Source organism: Erithacus rubecula, assembly GCF_903797595.1.
Source record: "Erithacus rubecula genome assembly, chromosome: 3".
NCBI classification, from domain to species: Eukaryota; Metazoa; Chordata; class Aves; order Passeriformes; family Muscicapidae; genus Erithacus; species Erithacus rubecula.
The window spans coordinates 145,224,831-145,251,425 of NC_136689.1; the positions used below are offsets into that span (position 1 = coordinate 145,224,831).

General features: G+C 40.5%; 1 protein-coding gene across 1 annotated transcript in view; it reads left to right on the top strand.

Moving 5' to 3' along the window:
- KCNQ3 (potassium voltage-gated channel subfamily Q member 3) overlaps positions 1–26,595 on the top strand; it is a 187,439-nt gene that overhangs the window by 154,202 nt on the left and 6,642 nt on the right. Inside the window, exons 2-11 of the mRNA XM_079300689.1 lie at positions 2,394–2,484; positions 4,123–4,249; positions 5,911–6,083; positions 8,056–8,211; positions 9,545–9,655; positions 10,487–10,582; positions 11,950–12,044; positions 13,248–13,274; positions 24,196–24,380; positions 25,422–25,524. Of these exons, the coding sequence (XP_079156815.1) occupies positions 2,394–2,484; positions 4,123–4,249; positions 5,911–6,083; positions 8,056–8,211; positions 9,545–9,655; positions 10,487–10,582; positions 11,950–12,044; positions 13,248–13,274; positions 24,196–24,380; positions 25,422–25,524 (1,164 nt within the window). The remainder of the gene's footprint in view (positions 1–2,393; positions 2,485–4,122; positions 4,250–5,910; positions 6,084–8,055; positions 8,212–9,544; positions 9,656–10,486; positions 10,583–11,949; positions 12,045–13,247; positions 13,275–24,195; positions 24,381–25,421; positions 25,525–26,595) is intronic.

Genomic DNA, 26,595 nt, shown 5'->3' on the forward strand with positions numbered 1-26,595 from the left:
CCTGCAGGAAGGACAATAAGAGTGTGGCTCTGTGGGCACCCCAACAGCACTGAGGTGTCCCCTGGTGTCAACATCTGGGGTTTTTATTGACCAAACTCTTTCTTCACTGTAAGACCCCTTTCCTTTTATCAAATCCATGGCTGTGATCCCCTGAGCATCCCCTGCTTTGAGGGGATGCTGCCTGTAACCCTCACTCTGTGGAGCACAGCTACCCTCTAGTGGTAAAACCAAAGGCATTTTTAGGCAAAAAAGACGATTTCACTACTAAGTCAACTTCTGTCTTCCTTTTGGACAAAAATCTTTGCATCATCTTTAATTGACAGCAGTGTTTTTTAAAATGATATCTTAAATTCATGCCTTTAGTTTAAGTAGCCTATGATGTAATGTGATGATGTAATTTCCTTGGACTGCTTTCAGTGTGTTTCACCTTCCATTAAATCATTAAAATTATACTTGTGAGCTGATGGATGACCAAATTTTCACATGGTATAAAGAAGTGGCTGCAATGGAAAGTAGCAAGCAGCAGCTGCTCAAAGCTTTAAATGGGGTGTTGTGATGGTACCACTCTAAAGGCAGAGCACAGTTAATCAAAGGAATCATGTTGTCTTTGTTTAGTTTTAACTAGTTTGCTCTTGGAGGTTCAGGACAGTGGATTTTGGGTCTTGGGAAGCAAGAGAGCCACTTCATAACTGCAAGGTGGGGACAGCAAGACATGGTGTGACAAAGCTCAAGGGCATGGCAGGAGCACCACAGAATTACTGAGTGAACTGCCAAATGTCCTGAATAGCAGGAGTGTGGTTATAGATAGAAGGCAAAAGACACATTTTGGTCTGTTTCCTACCAACTGCAGAACTCATGCTCTAGAGCTGGGCTGGGGAGTGGGAAAAGGTGAAACTTGCCAAAGAAATCCAAAATTATTTACCATGAGCACACACATTTACTTCTGTTCTAGCCTTGCTCGAAAAGGCTGATCTGAAATTCTCCTTGCATAAGAACAGTGAATTTCAGCAAAGTAATCTTGCAGGGTTTGCTATGAAGTTTGAGACACTGTTGTATTTTCCTGGCATGTAGGGTGCTGGTGGACTCTGCTTGGAGGAAATTCCCCCCAAAATCCAGCAGGAGATATCTGGAGCTCATCTCTGTCCTTTCACTCCGGCTGCAAATAATTTTCACATTCTCAGAATTCCATTCTTTAGCCCTTAGTTTTCTCAGATGTGAAGGAAATGAAAACCCAGTGCAGGTTGGAAGACACATGTCTGAGCTGTCACTGCCTCCTCTGCAGGCTCTGGCTCTGCTCATTTCACCCAGTGAAACAAAGTGGAGTTTTACTCAGCAAGAGATGAAATCACACTACAGGAACCAGATTGAAATTCAAAACAGGTAGTACACATAAACACAGCTTGATTCTTCACAAGCTTTTTTTCCCTGGATGATTTCAGTACCTAATGCTTACCATTTCTTTGATGTACCCTAGCTATGAAAGCAGGGGATCCAGAGCTTTTACAAAGACATCTTTCTAATTTATTCATTAAACTCTAAATATTTCCATGGCCACCTGCCCCTCTGTTCCTGTGGATCAAGTTTTGGAAACACATTAAAATGCCCATGATCTGGGTACATGAAGTACTAGAATATGAGCTTGCCCCTCTTTGCTTCACACTAATCATTTCTATAAAAGATTTTGAATAGGTGGAACCTGGGAATAGTTTTGCAAAGCAGTTCAATTAGACTGAATTGGATTTGCCAGCAGTGGGAGTTAAATTTTTAGTTGAAATTCTGTGTTTTGGAGCCTCACAGACAGCAAATAACAGAGGGACAGTGATTTATCACAGACTTTGTTTACTGGAGGGTAAAAATTTACCCTCTCTTGTTATTCTTTCAAACCTTTTCATCTTTTCATCTGCATAGAAATGAGTGCAAAAAGAGGAGAAATAAAAAGCAATTCAATGCTATTTTCAAGGGAAGGTTTGTCCTGGTGCTGCCATTTACTGTTTCCCAGGCCCAGGATGTGCCAGGGAGATCATTGCACTGTACCTGCAGTGCCATTCTGGGCAGCACACAGCTTGGAACAGACCTCCTGAGCAATACAATCCTCTGCCATATCATACAATCCTTTCTGAAAATGCACTATCACCCATTTCATTCCTGGAGAATGTGAGCTGATTAAAGCATGTCTGTCCCAGGAACATTCTGACTGGAATGGATCTTGCCATGATTGCTCCAACCTGGTTGAAAACTTCTGATCTTCATAAAAACCATCTCATTCTCACCAACAGAGCTATCCCATGGAGGTCTCTACTCATGATTTTACAGGCAATATTTCCAGTGCTAATACAGAGAGGATTAAAAATGCTGTGCTTTTTTTTTTTTTTTTCCCTTTTCCTTCATTCCAGGTTTCTGATTGTCTTGGGGTGTTTGATCTTAGCTGTCCTGACAACTTTCAAGGAGTATGAAACAGTTTCTGGAGACTGGCTGCTCTTGCTGGTGAGTGAACTGTGGCTGTGCATTGCCCTGGTAATGCCCTGGACTGAGATCAGCCCCATCAGCAGGGATGGAAATTCACTGCCAGCCCTGCATGCAGTGAGCTTTCTGCTCTTGCTCCTGGAACAGTGACTGCACATTCACATATTGGAGAGTTCCCAGTCCATTACCAACACCAATTGAGTAAAAAGTAAGTGAGGTTCCTGAGCAAAAGAAAAGTGAGAGGAAAGACTTTAGTCTGAGGCTTTTAAATAATGGCTTTTCAGCATTTGTCTAACAGACCTTCCATCTGATTATCAGCAGACTTCTTAGTGACCATGCCAGACCTAAGCACACTTGAAAAGTATTTTTGGGGGAATCTTTCAACAGTTTTGATTCATTCTATAGTATTCTACTAATCCTAGTATTTCTTTCAAGAGAGGCCATCAGCGTTGGACTCATACTTGGGCCCAATAGCTGAAATTGCTGCAGGCAGTGCCTTTGAGAGAAAATATATTCACAGCAAATACATTCCAGATTGCTTGTTCTATAAATGCTGAAGTTCATGCTCAAGACTTTATTTCAGTAAGGCCTCCCATTCAGCAGAAGAATTAAAAATAGAAAAAACCCTCACTAAAAAGAAAATGGCAAATCCAACGTTTTATGGAAATGACCCTAAAAATGAACTTTCTTTGCTCCCATAGCTGTCATAAAAAACAAGGTACAATGCCTTGCTTAACCTGGGCTTATTTAAAGTATCCCTAGGGAAACTGCACAGCAAAATTAGTTCCAGGATCTCAATTTTCATTTCCCCTTGTACCTCCAGAGACATATAGATCCAAACAAGAGCTAAATGCCAAAAGGAATGAAAGGTGAATTCCCCTTGCATGTTCTTTCTCAAGAAGTGCCTATATGAAAACACCTTCATTCCTCAGAGAATGGGAAACTCACTTTTGGTCACTGTTATCCTGCTTAGGCCCATCTTTCACATTTGAAAGAGCCTGAGGTTATCTTTCCTTCTCCTGTGCTTGTTTTTGTGTGGCTCTCAGCAGTTTTTAAAAGCTGTGTGCAATAAGCATGAGGAAAAGTCCCCTTTTCCCTCTTGCCAGCAATTCACATAGAGGAAAAGTAACCACATTCCCCAGGCTGGAGCAAGGTGAAAAATCCCATTCTTTTGTCCACCAGAAATTTAAGGGAACAATATATGCCTCAAATTTGTCCTGTATATGTCCTTGTCATTGCTCTAAACTCATGACTGTGTGAGTGTCCTGTGTCCTGCCCCAGCCTGGACAGATGTGGCTGCAGGAATGAGCTGCTCTGGGTGGCCCTGGGGGGTTCAGAGTGCCCTGGGGACTTTGCAGTCACCCCTCACAGGTGTCTGCTCATTTGTGTGGAACAGGAGGTCTTTCTGTGAAGTAATTGTCCTTCCACTAAGGCAAGACATTCACCCTCACATTTACCCAGCAGCAGGGGCAAATCCTTCCTGCAGGGCACTTAGCAGGCTGGAAAACTGTCCCACTCTGCCTCTGACATCAATCTTGATTCTCCACTTTTTCCCTCTCTCTTACACATATCCTAACACTTACACCTCATCTGTATACTTGTGTCCAGAATTACTGCAAAACTTGTGAGACTAACAGTGTCACTTGTGTCTTGACACAGGAAACTTTTGCCATTTTCATCTTTGGAGCAGAGTTTGCCTTAAGAATCTGGGCTGCTGGCTGTTGCTGTCGCTACAAAGGATGGAGGGGGAGACTCAAATTTGCCAGGAAGCCTTTGTGCATGCTGGGTAGGCACATGCTCTCTACTACTGTTTTACTCATTAATGTCCTTTTACCTTTTAAGCCACTCTGGGGATTGTCAAAGAGCTGGTGATTGACAGTGCAAAGAACCCTGACATCAGATCTGCCCTTTATGCCAGAACCTGTGTCCTGCTTGGAGTAATTCTTTAAAGCAGCCAGGAATAAGTTATAATTAAGAGACACTTTGCTACTTAATTAGTGAGAAAAAAAATGAATCCTACTACTCTTGAAATTTATTTTCCTTTTCCTGAGCCCCACTGCACTTTTCTTAAGCTCATCCTCAGGAAAACTCTGTCTTCAGTTTTAAACCACTTGAGAACCCAACTCTTCCCCAGCTCCCTTTCATATTTGTGTTTTGTTTTACAATTGTATTGTTGATCTCTATTTGCAAACAAGTATCTTTGTGATTTCACCCATGCTGTCTTTCAGGCTTGGAAGGCACTGCCTATAATTACCCATAAAATTGCTCATTATTCATGTTTGAATACCCTCCTGCAACTACTCATTATACCCACAAACCAACCAGCTGACATTTAGGAGCTCACTCTGCCCTCAGCACCTGTCATCCCCATTCATTCACTGATTTTAGGATACCCTCACTTGTTTCAATTCTCTTCAGGCCAAGCACTGTGATTTTTTCCTTTATTTGTACAACACTCTAGGAGCCGTGGTGCTGCATGAATACAAGCCTCTCTTTCCACTCCCTCCTTTTGTTTTTCTCATGGATCTAAATGGTAGACAAAATTGTGACAAATTTTCTTTGTGCACTTGGGCTATCCTTAATTTAGTAAGGCTCCTTTGAGTGCTACTGTTGTACAGATATTTCTTATACTTCTAGGAGGTTTGTGAAGGCAGCAGAGTGTGAGCAAGTGGGATTCATACTGTCTCATTCCTTCTCAGCAGAAGTGTCATCTCACTTCTGAGTATGAATCTTCATTGATATCTGGGCATGAAACAGAAGATATCCTGCATTTATTAAAATCTTCTCTCATTTGTCACTGGTACAAGTTTATTTTGATAATGATTGGAAGTGAATAAATCTGAAATCCACTCTTTTTGGCTGGAAAGAGAATATAAAGACAACTTCAAGACTGAGTGCCCAGAGAATGTTTCAAGCTGTTTGGTACCACTTTTTTCTTGTATGTGGATATAAGACCATAAGCAGGGGGAAACAAGGAAAAGAAAGAAAACAAAAAGAATTTCTTCACATTTCAAACCTCTTCAGTTATCAGCAAATTGATTCTGTGAGCACTTATGAAAAAATAGTAGTACTGAATTCAAGATTTTAGTGGGAAAACTCAGTCAAAAGAATAAAATGGCAAATGTACCATCAAACCTGAATTTCTCATCTGCTGACTTGTGGTGTTCCAGTGGCACAGATGAGGATAAGGCTGATTTTCTGTCAGCATTAGGACCCTGTTTCTGAGCTCAGTGCCTCAAGTCCAGTGCATTGATCTGTAAATAGATCCCAAGGCTTTCCAGGAGGTTCTGTGCCTGCTGCTGGCTGTGTGGCAGGTGCAGATATCTGATTAATTGGCAAGAAAAGGCATTTTCAGGCAGCTTCGACACTCGCCCAGGGAAATTTGCAGCACAACCAGATGGGATTAAGGAGCAGGTGATGGCAGGCTTTGTTCTTCTCTCCTTGCAGATATCTTTGTGCTGATTGCTTCAGTGCCAGTGGTTGCTGTTGGGAACCAGGGCAATGTTCTGGCCACGTCTCTCAGGAGCCTGCGCTTCCTGCAGATCCTGCGGATGCTGCGCATGGACCGGCGGGGCGGCACCTGGAAACTGTTGGGATCTGCCATTTGTGCCCACAGCAAAGTGAGTGAGGAGCCAGGGCTCAGCTGGGGCTTGGGAGAAAGTTTAAAAGGAAAGAGGGGATGCACACATACAGCAGTGCCTTGGGGTTATGTTTAGCGGTTTTTTTTCTTTTGGCTTTATTTCCTTTTTCATTATCTGAACCATTTCTGCCCCTCGTTTTACCTTTCTGTGCTCCATAGTGGTGCTGGGAAGTGAGAGCATGTTCATCCCCACACGTTACAACAAGAATTTTGCCTTTACTGTGAGTGGAAGCAAAGACATCCCTTTTTTAGTGAAGGATGCTGAAATCCTTGGCAAAAATGCCTGGGAGCAACATGTTTGTAGTGGCTTCTCAGACTTGTCTGATCAACAGATGAAGCAGGACTCTGAAGGGATGGAAAGAGGCTGATTAGACTGAGAAATGTGAACAGAAATGTGGCTTCCAAGGGAGCTATTGGTAAAATTTCTCTTTGAAAGCTTCAGTCAGACAATGCAGAGATGGACACAGTGGGAACTCAGACAGCAAAAATTTCTAGTCATCTTTGCTTGGTGTAACTTGATGCTTTAATCAGACACACCCTGTCTTGCACCAGACAGGTACTTGTGTTCTTACATTTTCACAGCATGTTATTGCAAGTTAAAAACTATCTGCTTAAAGTCCTCTAGATGAGATTTCTCATCTGCACAGGAGGTAGACAAATTACATATACTCTACTACATACTGCTTTTTCTTACCCATAAATGACATTTTAGGGGTTTTGAAAATTAAAATATCAGCTGGCATAGCATATTTAGACTTTGCTTCTGCATAGGGACTAATGGGGATGCCCACCATGCTTCATTTCTTATGAACTTCTGCTTTTTCCTCATATAAACTTGCTACAAGACAGGTGGCAGATAAACACATGTCAAAAATGTTTCTCAGGAAAGAAGTGAAGAAGTTTATGAAAGAAGTCTATGTATCAAAAACATTGTTTAGAAATTGTTAAAGGCTTTATGTGTGTTAAAGGCTTTATTTCATTCAAATATTACTTATTTGGTTCCCCACCAATCACTTTTAGGCCTCAGCTGGCTGAGGGAGCTTAGGAGGGGGTGTGAGAACTTTGCTTTACTGGAGACAGTGACAAAACAATTTTGCTAACAATTTCCTTCTGTGACTGCACACCAGAAATTAGCTAAGAAAGTTTTTCACTTGTCTCAAGATTCAATTACAAAGTTCTCAGCTACAACTTTTTTCTTTTTTTATCCCAATACAGTGAATTGAATTCAATGAATGGCTAATATGAATGATAAAAATGAATTGGAATTTTTGAATTGATTTTTTTACCTACCTTAGAAGACCTTAAAAAAACAAGTGTTTCTGCCTTGTTTCAGACATTGCTGGGATTCTGGGATTTCAACTTGGGTGGCTGCATGTCCTAGCTCAGTGGGATTAGAAACACACTCCATTTTAGTCATTCTCTCTAAAACAGCAAAGTTTGGGGTTTTTTTTTGTGGACAGAATATTTTCAAGGTATGTTCTTACTGCATGAATTAATTTTGAAAGCATAATTCATGATGGGATCTGCTTTGATATGGCTGAAGAGATGGAAGTGCATCCTGCAGCCTTGGCTCTCTGGAGGTAGGGAGAGGGCAGAGCTGTTGATTTCCTTGCCAAGACTGACCAAGTCCAGGGGCAGAAGGAAAGGGAGGAGTCAAGGTCAGGGTCAGAGCCCTGCAGCCCCTGTGCCCTGGGTGCACCTTCACCCAGCTTGATGCAGAACCACAACTGCAGATTCCTCCAGGCTGCTCCTAAGGAAGATTCTGTGTAAGGTCCAAAATCTCTGCATTATTTCCCACTAAGTGCTGAGCTGGGCTGGTCATGGATGTGACCAAAGCCAGCAGTGACAGCTCTGCTGTTACCCTCTGTGATTCTCTCTCCTGATGTTTGCTCTGCCACTGTGGATGTTGAGCCTCTTTTCAGGCCCTCCATTTTCTCCTGTTTCTTTTGCAGGAACTCATCACTGCTTGGTACATTGGGTTCCTGACACTCATCTTATCCTCATTTCTTGTTTATCTGGTTGAAAAAGATGTTCCTGAGAAAGATGCTAATGGGGTGGAGATGAAAGAGGAGTTTGAAACCTATGCAGATGCACTGTGGTGGGGGCTGGTAAGTCACTCCAAAAATACCTTATACCCTCCTTCAAAACTTCATACCCAAGAAGAGAAAGTTTTAGGGATTGCAGTGCAGGTGCTGCTATATTTGGGTGAAAGGCACATTACACCATAACATTACCATAGCAGGGGTGCCCCTACAACCAATTTACTGAACCTACAACCCTGCTGATTTTCACCTTGATTTTCAGACAAAGGCCCTTAGATGCTTAAACCTGATTCAGAAAGCAATCTGTGTTCCTGGTGTCTGGGAATCCTCTCTTAGAGGAGCATCTCTTCAGATGTAACTGAGACTGAGCTCCCATGGCAGCAATGTCCTGCTTGTGAGACCTTGCTCCTCAGAAAATGGCAGAACCAGAGCTGGCCAGTGGATGTTGGGCTGTCAAAGAGCATCAAACATTTGGGCAGTTGAGGAAGACAAGACACTCATGGGAAGTTTGGTTCTTATGGAGCCAGTGGCTGAAGATGTCTCTGGGTTCGGATGGAGGAAGTGAAAAGTACTTCTGGAAAAGTTGACTTAACAATTCTTGTGTCTTACATGCATTCCCCAAAGATCAGGGAATGCCATTAGGGGTGGGATGCTGAACAAGAGGGACCTTTGATACATCTGTTCTTGTCTCTTCTGATTAAGAGAGGAGCATTGGTTTGCACCACTGCTCATTCAATCACAGATATTCCTGCCATTACAGAACCCATGTTGCTTTGTTACTGTTAGTCAAGGAAATCTACGTCATGCCATGACTTAAATTCATCAGCATATTTTTTATTTAATGTAGTTCACTTGTAAACATAAGATACTCCACTCCCCCCATTATTAGGCAAAAGATACCAAGTGTTGCATAGAACACCTGGATGTTCCCCTCTCCTTTTATATCCAGGACATTTAGAGTCTCAGGGGTGAGTAAATGTACACAGCTGGAAATTAACAATTGTGCAAGAAAGGAGAAAGTTTTCACAAAGACATCCTTGTTTTACAAAGACCAGGACTTCAGGTAGATCTAAGTCTTACTAGGTTAAGGGTCTGCAAGATGATAACTGGCAGATCTCTTTTCTGACTGTGTACTGATGGAGGGGAGAAGATTCATGTAGAGTTCACTTGCAGCAAATGCATCTGAAAGAGGCAGATGCTTTGAGACCAAAGCCATTCTCCATGCAGTGCCTTGGCACTGCCATGCCACCAAAAAACTGGTTGGCCCATCCTCCAGATCCTATTTCACAAGCTGTACATGAGCACCCATAGGTCTGAGTTACACAGCTTTCATGGGGACATCTACACAGAGCTGCTGGTTTGCTTTTCTTACATCAAGTGCTGGTCCTTGTGCCCACAGATCACCCTTGCTACGATTGGATACGGCGACAAGACCCCCAAAACATGGGAGGGACGGCTGATTGCAGCCACCTTCTCTCTCATTGGAGTGTCTTTCTTTGCTCTTCCTGCAGTAAGTACCTTCCCCTCCTCTGTTAGACACAGTCCAGCGCTGTGCACTTGCCAAAAGAAGGTAAAATTAGTAAAATCACCAGTGGAACAAAATCCCTTTAAAAAAAGTATACTCCAGAGAGCAGGTTGGTATCAGTAAATGGAACTTTGGGGGCATTGTCTGATAGTGCTAGTTGGCACAGGACAAAAATAATACAGCAAGTGAACAACCTGGGAAACCACAAGGCAGCTCATGAGACTGTACAGTGGCATGTGGTAATTTACTTGTCCCCACAAGACATGTTTTCAAAGGATTTGGGGTCCACTATTGCAATAATTAGAATTTGATCCATCTTACCCAGCCTTTGCTTCCTTTGTCTGCAACATCCTCAGATAAGAATGAGACAAAATCTGACTGAGCTGGGCTGAATAGCAACAGAAACTGTCCCAAACCCAAATTTTAGGATATTTCTTCTCTAGATCCAGACTTGGAAAGAATTTTACAGAGGGTGACAAGTCCTGCACTCCCAGATCCAAAGTATGGTTTAGCACAGCCCTTGTATCATGCAAGCAGAGTGTCAGTGGAAATGGAAAGTAGAACAGCACCTGCTTGGAAAGGCAGTAGACATTCAAGAAGGCTGTTGAGGACCTTGAAATGATTTGGTGTGGTCTGTGGTCCTTGAGAGGATCATGACATCCTCTTGTCCCATGAGTGAAGCAGCAGGAAAGGAGTGGGAATGGCACAAAGATTCCATGCAGCCATCTCCACCCACACACCTGCATCCTCTCATCATTTATCCCTTTTGTTCTGAGTAAGAAATGTCTAAAATCTTGCATCACTCTATGCTTTCAGGGCATTTTGGGGTCAGGGCTGGCACTGAAGGTCCAGGAGCAGCATCGTCAAAAACATTTTGAGAAAAGAAGAAAGCCAGCAGCTGAGCTCATTCAGGTTTGCAGCCACTTTCCTCTTCCTTGAAAAAGTGTGCATGAAGATGCTGCATCATGTTAACAAGGGCCACCTCTCCTCCCCTGCCCAAATTCTCACTTCCCACTGCAGGAGGTGAGAATTGGTGTTGGTTTTTCACACTGAGCTAGATAATCCAGAGACCCTTGCAGTTTTGAGGAATCTTTCAACTCCCAGAATATCTTCCAGAAGAACAGTGTCTTTCAAAGAAAGGATTTCATCTGCTAGCTTCTGTAAACCAAATGTTTTCTGCATCACTGCCACAAAATCACAGAAAACAAGCTGTTGAAAACACATTCTTTACAAAATACAGATTTTTTTCAGTTCCCTTGAGAAAATGCTTTTCTGTGCAAACAGTTATGTTGTTATTGATGTGAAAACAGCAATAGAAGTAAGACAATGACAGTGACAATTTCAATCAAGGCAAATAACAAAATTAGTATATATGGGTTTTGAAAACTAAAACACGCCCTGTTTTCTCTGTTAAGTTGCTGGATGATCCAAAAATTCAATGGGAAGTGAGCTCTTACCTCACTTGGTTACCATTCATGGCCTTTGTTATGAATTCAGGATATTAAGCTTTAAATCATTATTCTGTGTGCTGAAAATTTGAAATTATTTATTTTACTAGATATGGAGCACATCCTGATAGCAGTTAAGTAAATGACAGCATTTTCACAGAGGGCAGAGAAAGTTTCTGTGCTAACAAATGGAAGCATTGGTGCTCAGGATCAAACCAGTCCTCAGGAGAAACAGGCTGAGTAGCATTAAAATTCATGGCTGTTCTCATTAAAAACATGCTTTAACAAACAGAAGGAGCTGCAGACATGAATTGTGAATGGAATTTAATAGCATTTAATTTTGAATTAAAGAATCTCCACTGGTCAGGTAGCTTGTTGAGCTAGTGGGTTTTAGGTTGGAAAATTTTTTATTTTGAGAATTTTAATTTGCTCTAAATGCTGAAGCAGAAAATTTTCTCAGCAAAATTTCTTCTGATGACACATTAGGAGACAAACTATCCTAAGTACTTCCAGAATTGCTGGACAAGTCTGGCAGTGCTTGAAGCTCTTTTAGATGTATCAGAGAGGACAAGAAAATGAGTTTAGTCTAATGTAAAGTCATGTTCTGTTAGTGGCTCTCTCCATGTCCTGTCTCCTTTAACAACTCTCCCAGATCAAAATTCAGTGTCAATACCTTTTCCATATGGTGACAGTCATTTGGTATGGTTGATTAGTAATTAATTTCCACATAGTCACTCAGGTGTGTTGTTACGTTCTTTGAAAGAGCCTGGCTGTAGTCAGCTGGGAAATAACTTCACTAACAGCAATTATTTTCTCTCCCTTGTGATTTAGGCTGCCTGGAGATACTATGCTACTAACCCCAACAGGATTGATTTAGTTGCTACCTGGAGGTTTTATGAATCAATTGTATCATTTCCATTTTTCAGGTAAGTGCATTGTCCATCTCTCCACCATCATTTCCTGTGAAGCATCAGTCAGGACAGGGAACACAGATCATATATATATATATATATATCAATGAGACATTTTTAGGGTAACAGATGGTTTCCAGAAAACTATTCTGAAGAAGAGGAATTTTTCCTGAGGTCGTGGTTTGATTTCAGTCACTACTTCTGAGTTCAGTGAAAATATACATAGAGATAAAATGAATGCTCATATGTTTATAGCTGTTAGATTGATCCTCACTCTCCTTGTCTGTCAAACAGGCATCTTTCTCACTTTTAGAACTTAACATCTTAAAATATTTTTTTTTAAAAAAACCTATATAGCGATATGAAAAGCCAAGACTTTTAGCTGCAGATTACCAGCTGCTAATAATGGGCATTATGTAACCAAATTAGTGCTTTAGACTTTCTTCCTGGTCTTGCTGTTGTGCCTCATTCTGAAAAAAGCTCTCTTAGCTACTGTTCAGCTCAGAGATCTGTAGCTGTGCTCCCTGCACTGGTACTGAAGCTCCAGCTGTCACTCAAGACTTGAAATGCTCCAAACTCCTGCTTTCACAACAAATTACAAACACTCAGCCTTTCTTTGTTTTAGTCACATTTTCAGAATCAACTTCAAAAAGGAAACCTCTGAAAAAAGTTTAAAAAGCACCCTAACACCAAAAATGTTTAATTAGAGCTCAGTACATTTCTTCCCTTTTCTTTATCTCTTCTCACTCTCTGTCTATTCCCAAATTTTCCATTACAGAGTAATTTCTTCAGGATTTCTTAACTGCAGGGTTTTTCAGAGAACAGTTCTCAGACTCATAAGGAGCCTGGACTCATTACTGTGACTTCAAGTTTTCTCATTGTGTGTAGGTTCTTCTGTGATTCAAATGCAACCTGAAATTTAATAGGTGTTTGCAAACAGATGCTGGGAGAGGGCAGGAGAGATCACTTCTCACCAAAGAATGGATTGTCAATCTAAGCAGCACAGATTGGTTTCAGGAATCTATATAACTTTTTTTTTTTTAGCCTTATGACTAGTAGAAAATGTAGTTTTTATTCTGCTTTTTCTGTCAGTTATGGTCACAGAACAAAAAAAGTATAAGTAGTAGATTAGCAATTAATATTTTAAAAATATACTGAATTTATGATGTGATTCTTCTCTCCTTGTTTTCTTGTAATGCATCCTCTCTTCTATAAAAGGAAAGAGCAGTTGGATGGTACTGCCAGGTATGTAGCTGTCATTATTTTATATATATGTTTTAATGCAGCTGTTGGAGGATGCAAGCTAAATAGTTCTTTGTGGATTCATGAGCTGTTAACTAAATCATGCTACTAACACTACAGGTAATCATTAGAAATAATTAACAAATCCATTTCCTAACTGCTTGCTTTTTTCCTAGTTTAACAACACAGCTGAAATGCTAATTGTACAAAGACAGTGTTGCTTGCTGGTTGTCTGTAAAGAGCTTTATTGTTTGTTTTGACTAATCATGGTCTAGATTTCTCCTGGTCCATGCTGCAGAGCCAGGGTTTAGCATCCAGGCTGTTCTGGGGAGAATTTAAGGCTCTCTTTGCTGTTGTTGCTCCACAGTCTTGCACAGCAATGTTGTGGTGTGAGCCAGTGACAGTTCACCATGTGCAAAGATTTGCTGGCAATAAATACAGGGATGGGTGTCTAGGATGGCACAGCAGCATAGTCAGTCTTTCTGGCAGAACTGTAAAAGCTACATTGGGTTTGACAGCCTGGTGCCACCTGTGATGAAAAAAACAGGAAAGCTCCCCATCACACCAGGGTGTTTACAAGCAAAGAATGAAGGAATCATCAATCCTAGCACTGGTCAGCCACTGAAGACTGCAGCAGAGCAGCCACTGTCAGTCAGCCTGCAAAGTCTCAAATGGAAACAACATACTTATAAATGGAAATTACATATTTATAAATGGAAATGACATATTTATAATCCTCTTCAGATAAGCAGAAGTGTCAAATGCACATACAATAATCTAAAGTAAAAACTTCATGTTAAACCACTATCAATGGGTCACCCACAATGAAATTCAATAGCAATTAAAGGACAAATAATTCCACAGACTTGTGCTGAAGCTGCTTCAGTTTGCATCCCCATTTACAGCACAGAGAAAAGGAACAAGAATTGCAGCTATATTTGAAAACTGTAAGCCAGAGGTCAGGTCTGAGTTCCAGTCCTTGGCCTGATGAATAATTTGTTTTTACTTTTTGTTTTTTGAACATTTCGGGCAGCACATGGCAACTTCAATAAAGGAAGTTGACAAAAAAAAAAAAAAAAAAAGGTTAACTTGCTGTTCTAGGAATTTTTGGGGTTCAAGCTTCATTTAGCAGAGAAGAAAAACTTATCTCAAGTTTTCTTACAATACAGATAAGTGGCCTAGTGACAAATTATTGGGAAAGGGTATCTTCCACCTCTTGCCACCAAAATAATGGGATCACCTGCCCCTCTTGGAAGATGACTGGGTGGGAGGTACCCAGTTTGTAACCCCCAGGGACCCTAAGTACTTTACAGCCATGGCACTCCCCAGGCTAAATAGTCATGAACAAGCTCAGTTGCATCAATGCATATATCTGGAGATTTTAGCCATCTCCAGTGTTGGTAATAGCTGAATTTTGGTCTTTAATATGTTGGGAAGAACTTAGGAGATGAAATCCTTTTGAGTATGTAGTTCCATACCCTGAGTCAGAATGTTCTGGCTGAGATGCAACAGCAGATTAAAATTAGGTAAGAGAATGACTGCTGCATTTCCCTCTTGGTCACAGCCCCCCTAGAGAAGCTCCTGCACCTGCAGCAATTCTGAGTTTTTGTAGCTTTCAGGACAGTAGGAATCATTTTATGTTGGAACACTGAGTTAAAAATGGAAAAGTATGACTCACAGCTCAAATCTTTAAAACTATAATCCCAAGGCCCCTCATCCTAACTAGATATAATTTGGGTTTATTTTATTATCTATATAATAACCCTCAGCAAAATCATCAGTACACCTGCATGGGAGCCTTTCTGCTATCAGAAATGTGTTTATGGAATAAAGTATTCAATTAAAGGGATTGGAAATGCTCCAGGTAAACAGACATATGATGGTACTTGTGGGAACATCCACTGACTTCAGTAGAAATGGGATTGAGCTATAAAATCTGATTATTTTGACAGTACCACATCCCATCTCTCATAAAACTCTTATTTATGAACCAGATAATTAAAAAAAAAATCTTCCTCCTCCTGCAGTGATTTAGTATAGAAATTGTAACTCATACTCTACTGAAGTTTATGCTTTGACTATATTGAAATAAATGAGAAATAAGTGAATGTGGTCCTAATGGGGAGAGCAGCTCATAACTGTCCTCAGTCTCCAGGTTCTTCCATCAGCTAAGTACTTAATGAGAAAGTAAGTAAATAGTAAAGCTGCTGTAGTAAACAATTGCATTTTCTGATCCATGGTTGACAAAGCAGAGAGAAGAATTTGTCCAAGGTTTTCACAGAAGCTTTAAATAAACTAGAAATGAGGCCTGGCTGTATCAAAATTTGAGGACGGGACATTTGCCACTTTCAGTGGCAGAGTTTCTACTGAGTAGTGTGAAAGCTCTTTAGGAACTCCACAGTTCTAGAGCTGAACTCTGTAACAGACCTTTCTAGGATCTCTCCTAGATCAGGAGAGAAGCAGGAGCTGGCATCATGATGAAGTCACAGAAAGATAGAGGACCTTGCTTTAGACCATTTGGAAATTACACAGGGGTTACAAAGGAGTGCAAAATCCATCTCAGAAGTTGGATTCCAAGGCAAGGCTGCAGTGAAGGACTTCTTGTATTGGAAAACCAAGTAAATTTCAGCAGCAATTCAAGGCTTTATTGAAGCTCCCTTAAAAGTAAAACTGGAGATATGGTGAAGAGGACATTGGGCTGGAGCTCATCTCTGTCCTGTACACAGTGAAGTGGTAGCTCTGATGCTGCTCTTTGGGAACAGCATCTTCCCTAAAGGCCCTGTATAGTCCCCCAGCCCAGGAGGAGCTGGGGCTGTGCTCTCTGATGGTGAGTTTACTGATTTCATGCCAGAGGTGCCACCAGATTTCTTTTTTCCTTAATCACTGCCTAAACCTCACAGCTCCATGAAATCTCAGACAGCAATTGCTTTTCTTCCTGTACTGCAGAGCCTTTTCATCTGTTCAGCTCTCAAGAAGGGAGATTTATGAGGAGGAGATACTAATGCTCATTTCTGCTGGTGTGCAGTGAATTATTCAGCAAGCATTTGGGAGCCTGACCTACATTTAGGATGGGTGTTTGCTTGCCCAACATATTTTTATTCTGAGCCAACTTTTATTCTATGTTTTGGGAATGAATACTGGGGCCTGATTTTTCAGTGCTGTCACTAGCAGCTGTTCCACTGAGTTTGACCAGTGTTGGAACTTGCATGTACAAACACTTCAGAGAAGAATTTTGAACTTTCTCCTAGGGTCTTGTGTCTGATCCTCATTGTCCAGCTTTAGAACTAGACATCAAGAGAGCATGTTCATTCCTAGACCTATTGTTATTGTGATTGCAGAAAATTCATTTTTTCCTGTTTTCTTATCTCTGCAAGATAAATAATATTTCTGTGCCTTTGGAAAGTTTATTTGATTTTTTTAAAGGGGCATAATCAGTACCCATCCTTCCTATTACATGAATATGAAAGAATTCATGAAATGTGGTGCATTTTTTATTGCCTATGCTGACAAAAAAATGAAAATAAAACTCTACTTTGCAAGGTGTAAAATGTCACTGTAAGCATTTCATCCTAATACATCTGCCCAAAACAGGAAGGAGAAAAAAGCCACCCTGATCTTCACACTACATTAACTACAAATGAAAGGCTCCCATTTTCTTCATAGAGCTTTTCATGGGTAATCATTAATGTCTCATCTTAATAACTTTTCTTCACTTTACAGTAATGTCATGTTTAGTAGGGAGTCATTCTTTGGATCAAGCCTCACAAGAAAACTTAGGTATATATGTTCAAATCAAATAACAGTTGAGCCTTATTATTTTCATATTTCTTGCATGCCATTCTCTGCCTGCACTTTCTGTTTTTACTACAGTAGTTCACCTAACCACCATCAAAATTAAGGGACAATAAGAATGAATAGTCATCAAGCATAAAAAGAAAGTTGCATGACCTTGCAAATAGTTAACTGCTCTGCTGTTCAGAAAACATGGGATATTACCCTGGCTCTCCCAATCATCTGCTTAGAAACAGGTGCTTTTCTCTGTTTCCATAGACTGGAAATGCAACTAGCCTAATCTGCAAATAATTTTGAAATTTACTGTGAGAAAAATATACTATAAGACCTAAACACTCTCCCTTATGTAGTCCCAACCCTGCCAACACAATTCACACAAGTTACTTTGAATTTGAGTTCAGTGGAACAACATCTTTGCATGTGTATTTGCAGGTTCTGGTTCAGCAAATGGAAAACAAGTGGATGCTTTTGACCATCTGAATAAAGTTAGTGACATATTTAAATACCTTGCTGAACTGTGACCTAAGATGTGGGGCAAGAACTTCACCTTCTTGCAAAGAGACATAGAAATAGTATGTGGCATTTCAGGAATATGAAAGGCACATTACTAGAAATAATATTTTGACTGAATTTCCATTTGTTTTACTCTATCCCACACCTTGCTGTCATTCAACTTTAGCTGGTTGTTCTCATTCCAACTTCATTCCACAAACATGAATTCATCAATGTGCAACTCAGCTTTTCTAGCTGGAGCTCTTCAGGTTTTGAAGAACAGCAAGTAAAGCACTCCATTATTTTTATTTGATGATTGGCCCATGCAAAATAGTCAACAGACTCTGATTTTGCAGCTTGATTTGCTTTCTAGTGCTTGATCCATGATGTGTTCACTTTGAAGCAAAACATGGGTCAGCATCCATATGGTTTCTGCCTACAATAGCTGCATCCATTGGTGGAAAATATCCATCCTGTTTCCACAATGAATTGGATTTGGATTATTCTTCCCATAGATTTATGTGACATTGTTTCTTTTCATCCATCTCCAATCCCTTTAGAAAGTGTGAATGAGAGAAGGGGCTAAGCAAAGACCTTTATTGTATGCAAAGGCTCTTCTTCTGAAGGGCATCAAAACTGAGCTGAAATTTTGACCTGTGCTCATGTTTATGGGCAGATAATCTGGATGGTGAGTCTGGATTTTGAGTCACACCCACCCTTAAATACCAGTGAGGGTGTACACCACCAAGAAGTGTGGAAATTTGTTGACTTAGAAGGGATGTTTCCTCCTCACACATTAGAAAGTTGCAAATTTAGACCTCAAGATTCAGGGTGCAAAGTGAAGTCTTTAGTTTTCAGGAAGCTGCAGTCAACTATTTTGAGACAGAACATTTTTGTGATATCCTCTCAGAAGGAAAGAATGCTACTCAATAAAAGAGAAAGTTGATTGGCTAAAGTTAGAGCAGCCTTGGTAGTGTGGAATGTTTTTTGTTTTATCTTAAAAAATCTCATGGACTGCCTGAGATCTGTTGAATTGTAGAATTCATGCCTGTCATAACATTAGTTTGGTGTTAATTTCTATTAGGAAGGTTTCAAAGCAGAATACAGAATACTTAGAAAAGTATTCAGGATGTTTGATTTTCCAAAGTTGAGTTCACCCATATAAGTTCAGCTGATAAGGTACAAAAATGCTGGAGTAAACACGACTTCCTTCTGCTTCCAGTTACCTGAGACTAATTGCATCTAGTGATTCTAAACTGTGAAAATATGGAAAAATTTCCTGATTATCATTTGTCTTTGTTAGGTGAAAATGGTAAATCCATGGCAGAGGGCTGATTGATTCACTCTTAGAATGAATTCACTATTTTTCTCCTCATATATGTACCATTTGTTTATGAAATTCCAAAACTGGAAAAGGATAGAGAGGAGAGTATCTGGCTTGCATGATGGGATGTAAATGCATTATTTCTTTGCATGACTGTTTATGGAAAATATTTCTAGTTCAGTGGTTCCCACTCTTTATTCTGAACAAGGGTAAAACATGTGCTGCAGAAGCCAGCCATCTCTTGTATGTCAAGCCACCAAAATAATCTCTCAGGTGGTCCAAAATAATTCCCACTGCTGTTGGGAAACAAAAATTTAAGAGCTGAATTTTTCTTTAGGTAGAAAGAAACTGGACTGCTTTCACCTTCCTCCCCTTCTGGTGATCTGTGTCTAGCACAGAGTAAAGGAATTCTCATCCTGGGTCCCATTTCAAAGACACAGGTTGTGGAAACCACGAGAGAGAGGATGCAATAGCATGCAAGACAAGAAGGGGTGATGTATCCAAGCTAGTCAGAGAAACTACCCTCATTTTTGTCAGCATGTTTGGGATGGATTTGTATCTCCCCAGTTTCTGGAACTGTGCTGGAGGTTGAGAGTCATATTTTACTGAATGAAAGGAAGCCAAATGAAGCGGGACCAGTGTTCCCAGGGGAGGAAGAGCAGCTAGCACCAGATGGGAGTCTGGAGGACCATGAGCAGTGCCTGACCCTGTGGTGGGAACCACTGTCCTAGCCCCTCTCATCGAGGCTGAGCTGCACATGCTTCGTGCCTGGGACTGAGCCATGTGCATGCTGCTGTACCCAGGGAGATGGTGCCTGAGGGCAAACACTCCCCCGTGCTTCTGGAGAGACCAATGGAAACTAAAACCACAGCAGATCCAGGTTTCATTCCATGGAAATGACAACAAAGTCCATTTCTTTTCCTGATGACAGAGAGTTGTTATCTGGAAAGAAGCTTGGGTTTTGTTTTGGGTTCTTTTGTATGCAACACACGGTTGTATGTTTTGATGTGAAGCTGATGAATTATTTTCTGATGATTTTACTGCTCTGGCTGCCAGATATGAACACAATTGTCCATGTTTGTTGCATAAACATACTGCTGTGAATCTGAATGTTACTTCAAGGGTTAATCTTCAGGACTCAGTTAATGAGGAAGGCTTCAGCTCAGGTAACTTAGACCAGAGACCTGCATTTTAGATGACTTTTCATCCAGATCTTTCCATAATCAATAACAAGAGCCAAGTTCCCCAAGTGTAAAGTAATCCCAAACTGAACCACACTCTCCCCACTCTGGTTAGAGTTGCTGACTTCCCACTGAATACAGAAATGGGTCTAAAGACTAGTCTTAGAAGGTTTAACTTTTTTAACAGCTTAAAACAGATCAGATGAGTTTGAGCTCATAAACCTAAGATGCTCAAGCAACAGTCTTTGAAGAATAGTTTCTTCCTAAACTGTCACTTATCAGCAGGGATAGCTGCAAAACTCCCTGAAAAGAAAATCTGGGAATGCTTTCACTTTGTATTATCTACCTGAAGTCCCAACCCACTAAATAAAAAACCCACCCCACAAATGAGAGTGCCAACATATGCAGTGGAAAGTGTCACTGCAGATAAGTAGGTTTTTGTGATGAGTGCCAAGGAATATTTTGTTCTGATTTTATCTGTGAGGAGGATATCAAATGTTGTTCAGTCCCAGTCTTGCATAGCTCTGTAACAGATTTCTGCATCTTGTTTATATTGCTGTCCTATACTTTAAAAAAAAAAAAAAACAACAAAAAAACAAGTAATCACTTGATTAACATTTTGGATACTTTGCATCATCTACTGACCCTCTTCCTTCTGGTCTGATCCCTACAGATTCTCACCTCACTTTATGCCTCTGTTTTTTTCTGGTATGCAAGGCAGTTATCATAGCAGTTTTAAGGGGCAAACTTTGGGACAACTGGATATGTATTTTGAAGAACAAAGCAGTTTCTGGAGAGAGAATCAGAGATGCAATAACAATTACTTTAACGTTGTACTAAGTGTCTTTTTATAAACAACAGCAGTCTTTTGCCTCAACTATTTTTCTGCTTCTTTGCCTTTCAGGTTCTGTTCCTTAAAGATATTTTTCTCTTGAGAGCTTCTCTGTAGTGTTACTAACTCAAATCCTGTGACATATAATATGCTGTTCAAAGCCAGGGTAGTATGTGACCACTTGGCTCTTCCTTTCATTTGAGATTAATCTATCAATCATCCATTGTCAGGGACCTGTAATCCCCCCACCTGGAGAAAGCTGATCTCCACAACAAGCCTGTTGCACAGTTTCTTCAGACCCAGGAGCAAACTTTGTCATTTTATTATCACAGAACAGATCTCCTCATTCTAAAACTCCTTTGGTTTCTCCCTTCTTGTATCTTATTCCACAGTCTCCTTCAGTCTGCAAATATCACCATCAGGGTGTCCATGTCTCTGTTTTCTTTATATTAAAGAAATTCTCACTCTCACAAGTTCACTCTCTCTAATTCCTTCAGCCCCATCAGTTTAAATTGCCTGACTGACTCTGTTATCACTTAACCAGATTTTTGGTGCATTTCTTTGCATTAAAATTCTTTTCAGTGATATGTCATGATTCTAGACTCTTCTTGACTGTACTTCTCAAAATAAATTCCTCCTTCATATTTTGATTTTATTATCAATGAGACATGAGAATTTATTTTGCCTACTTTACCTGCCCAAAAAATCCAAAATGCAAATAATTTAATTGGCTTTTACTTCCTCACCTTTATATTTCATGTCCTTTTCAAACTTGCTCATTAGTTATCTTCTCCTATATATATTTGCTCTATATATGGCAGCTGAGTGCTTGAAGAATCCAAATTTCACAGAGAATTGAAGCATCTGTCTTGTAAAGCAGCACTGCTCTGAGATGTGGTCAAACACAGAAGTGAAAATGATGCAGAAAAGATGGTGCAGGATCTCCCTAAGTTAATAGAACACAAATCACCTTCTGGGACTCTGCACCCACTATCAGTGTTGACAGAACCTTAGTGGGCAAAGCAGATCAAGATTCCATCCCAAAAGCAAGAAATATGGAAATCATTTTTGAAATGAGTTCTTAAGCCCAAATGTGAGACTGCCCAAAACATATTTTGCCACAGATGTCAACAAACAACATCTCATATTTTCTGCAAAGAAGGAAGCAATCCCCAATTTTCACTCCATCCATTTGTCTGCGCTTTGTGCATCTTTCCCCCACATCACAAATTCTTCAGGAAATTACATTAGGGCAAAGTCTGAGTAATATAGATATCATTCATTTAGACTGCTCTAATTCTTCACTCAAATCCATTCTTTTATCTCCTGGAAATGCTGATATATCAGGACTAAATCTTTGTCTCCATACCAAACTCCTCCTTAGCTGCCACTTCTGTACTCACACACACATGCACTTCATATATGCCATGACAGGGCAAGTGTCTGGACTTCCTAGAAGTATTTCATACCAAAAGTATTCAGAACTATTTTCATATCAATAAGAAAAATCAGAAGGGTTGGAAAAACTTCCTACATCCAAAGGTTTAGTGCTTGTGACTTTTCTGATAGGGAAGGGAAGGCCATATTTCATTACTTCCTGGGTATTAATCAGATGTATTAATCAGAAGCAGACAGTAAAGATGAGAACCCCAGTAATTCATGTAAAAAACAACCAAAAAAACCAAAAACCAAAAAACAACAAAAAAAGCCAACAGCACAAAAACTTGCAACAAATGTGTTGCTCAATGCCCAGGTAACATCCATTGTGGTGGGATACTGCAACAGACAGAGCCCTGAGATAGAAACAGGTGCTTCTTTCACACGTGCAAGGTGTGCACACACATCTCCACCTTTGTCCTCAATGTCCTTGCACAGTGGACCCTCCCATGCTGCCTCTCCTGCCAGCAGGTTTAGTGGCTGCAGCTGAGCCTTCTGCAATGATACCTCACTGAATTCCTGTTCACTCTTTCTGCTGGTGCCATGGCTGTTCATCCTTCAGCTCTGCTCTCGTCTGTGGCTCTCAGAAACCTGCCTGTTCCAGCTATAACAGCTTCTTCCCTCCCCACACTCAACTTTCTTGATGTGGTGTCCCACACAGAACTGCCTCTTGATCATGTGTGCACAATTCACCTGTCCCTAGAGCTGTCCCAGGAATGTGTTAAAAACCAGGCTTTCTTCCCCTGGCTTACCCCTGCTTTGCTTTATTTTTTTATTTTTTTAACAAATGTGCAATTAACAAATATTTGAGCAAAGTGAAAAGCAAATATAATATTTATACTGTCTATCACCTACAAAGGGTTCAGAACATGCATAACCTGATAAACTCACTAGCAAATTCCTATTCCTGTTGCAGTTGTAGTGGTATTAATGATTACCTTTAAGATCATTACAGTCATCAGGCTGTCAGGAGGGTTAGTGATGCTGGTAAAATGGCAGGTAAATGAAATTATATCTCTGTGTTGTCACTGAAGGACAAATGTATTTGGACAGTAAATCTCTAAGAGGACAGGCAGTGCAAGGAATCATCAGAGGAATTAAATTTGTCACTTCACTACAATTCTTGTAGGCCATGGTGGAGAGAAAACAGGGTATCCTGCCCAACCATGTCCCTAATAAGTGCTTAGCAAATCTTTGTTAGAGTTTTGCTGGTGACTTATTTGGTTCACAGCACATCTGACTTTATTTTATTCCTGGATGAGAGAGTGAGGTTGTTTGGGTAAGAGAAGGCTCTGAGGAGACTACAGAACCTTCTAGTACCTAAAGGGAGACTGCAAGAGGTACTTTTAACAAAGGTGTGAGGAGGAATGGCCTCAAACTGAAAGAGTGCAGGTCTAGGTTAGACATTAGGAGGAAATTCCTCCCTGGGACCACTGGAACAGGTTGCCCAGAGATGTTGTGGATGCTCCATCCTTGGAAGTGTTTTAAGGCCAAGGTGAATGGAGCTCTAAGCAACTTGGTCTAGTGAATCCCTGCCCATGGCAGTAGTGCTGTGTCATGTCTTAATAATAAAACTACTGCTTCAGGTGTGCTACTTGAGCTGAAGCACTGTGATACCTTTCATGGAGAGGATAGCATGACCCTCTGGTAACATTTCCAACATTGGTACCAAAAAATGCTCATAAAAAGCAGTTAATTATCTGTGGAGCTTAAATATTGCTTACAAAGACATTGATTAATTATGGTAGCCCCAGCAGTGTCCTTGTATTCAAAACAATTTTTTAGCCCATGATATACTTAAAGCATCATGAAAACAAGTTAACAGTGTACAAAGGAGGAAAATGATTACTTTTGCTTATTTTGTAGCCAAAAGCTGGGTCTCTTGGATCGGGTTCGTGGTACCAATACTAAAGGAAAGCTATTTACCCCTCTGAATGTAGATGCCATTGAAGAAAGTCCTTCAAAAGAGCCTAAGAATGTCTTGAATAACAAGGAGCGTTTTCGCACTGCGTTCCGAATGAAAGCGTACGCTTTTTGGCAAAGCTCAGAAGGTACCCAGCTGTGTTGATTTCTTTCTATTCATCCCCTCTTCTCCCCATTTTACTTTATTCTTCCGCATATTCTGTTGAAGGTTTGTGACTTTCTGGGGCAAGCATGTCTGGTACCTGGTTTTTGGTAGTATGTTTGGGGAAGCCCAAGAAAAAGAGCCCTGGAGTCCAGGCAACATGGTGCTTGAAATCAAACAGCATCCCTTCTGAAAAACAGGAGCTGATATGGGATAAGGCCAGTGCTGGATTCAGCCTGTCTGACCTGAAAAAGTGGGCACACTGGGCAGTCAATCTATATCCCCCCAAAAAGCCATCATGGCTTGGTTTATGAGCAAGGATGCTATGCTAAGGTAGCTCCCTCCTACCTGCATCCAGCCCTTCGACAGCCTGTGTCCTGGAATCTCAAATACACCCCCACTGCCACCCCAAACCTTGTTTATAGAGCCAATGTCTTCTTCCCTCCCCTCTCTCCCCAAACCTGCTACCCCCACAGGTTTCCACTGGGTCTCCATGCAACATTGTAGGGTATTTTTCCTCTCAGCTGCCCTGAGCACACATTTTCCTCTCCTTGTCCATAACATCTAAATGGCCTTTAAATTACAATTTCCCCTTTCTTGTGCTAGTGCATGCTGGACATGTTACCATGGATGTAGCCTGGGTATTCACACCAGGAACTTGATTTTCTCCTTCATGAAGGTACAGGAGCTCCAGCAGTACCAGTGAGAGGAGAATGTGGCCTGTGGCTTCTACAACCTGCTTTAGCCTTTATGTAAAATAATTTGGGCAAAGACCCATTGGAAAGGAAGAAAAGTCCCCAGTGTTTCAGAAATGCTGGAATCTGAGAGGAGATCCTTCAATAATGTGTCTTAAAGCTCTCCCAAAATAATTAAATCCCTTTCAAGACCTGACCAGTGAAAGAAACTGTAAGATATATTTCGTTATTAAATTGCACTTACTTTATGTAGTGCTTTATTCAGCCAGACATCCCTCTAAATATTGTGTGGTGAGATGTTCACACATCTGATTTTTTGACCTGCTTTGCAGATGCAGGAACAGGAGAACCCATGGCAGAAGACAGAGGTGACAGTAGTGATTTCCCTATGGAAGATATGATCCCCACATTCAAGACAGCCATCCGAGCTGTCAGGTAAATGTCTTTCAGAAGGATTATGCTTTAGGAAATAGCATTATCATGTTGTTATATGTTGATTCACTGTTTCTGTTGTTGCTGTTTTTAGATGTAATAGATGAGATAATTCTAATGTTTACAAAAACACAAGACAAAGCCTATTCAGTCTGTTAAAAGTATGAAAAAGGGAGAAAGATTTTTAGTAACATTGACCATGTCATTTTGCAAGATACTCCACAGTGTTTTTATTATAAAGTAATATTGTGTACTGCTCCATGTTAAAATGTTATATAAATACATCTTTCTCAATTTAGTGACTAATATTTATATGAAACTGGAACTTTTGCTGAACAAAAATCTGAGCTGACTCAACTTTTATTCCCAATTGTATGAGTGTGCAAACGGCTTTCCACCTGTCATATTTTAGTAGATGCTGAGGTCTCCATTTCTGCAGTTTTTGGTTTGTGGCACAGGTCACCTCTATTTTCACACCTCTTTTTAAGAGAAATTCCCTGGGTTAGAGAACTCATAGTTAGCCTTGGCCATGTGTTTAGCACATCAAGCAAAGATAATTGATTCACTGATGTTTTGTTACTCATTGATGCAGTACTTTTTATTCTACTCCCTTGAAAAATGCCCCCATGGGAAAATACTCCACTTTCCTTGCAATTGCTGTTTATTCTAGAACTTGCTCATTTTTGGCCAGGGACTGCAAGTCTGGAATATCTCGCATTTATCTTAGAAAACTTTCAGGGAAGATGGTAATAAAAATAAAATCATATATTTATATGAATATAACAATGATTTGTACCCTCCTGGTTCTTTTTAAATTGAGAATCAGTTTCTAAAAATTCCAGATTTTCATAAGGCTGCTGAAAGCCAAGTGACACAGGCTTTGCTCATGTTACCCATGGCTTCTTCCCTCCAATTGGAGATTTCTTCATCCCTGTCCTCCATAGCTTTCCCTTTCTTTCCCTGATGCCTGCTTGCTTCCAAACATGTTACTGTTACTTTTGAAAATCTTCTTCCCCATATCCTGTCCAAATCTAATTGATTCATGCAATTTCCATTTAAACTCAATCAGGAGCC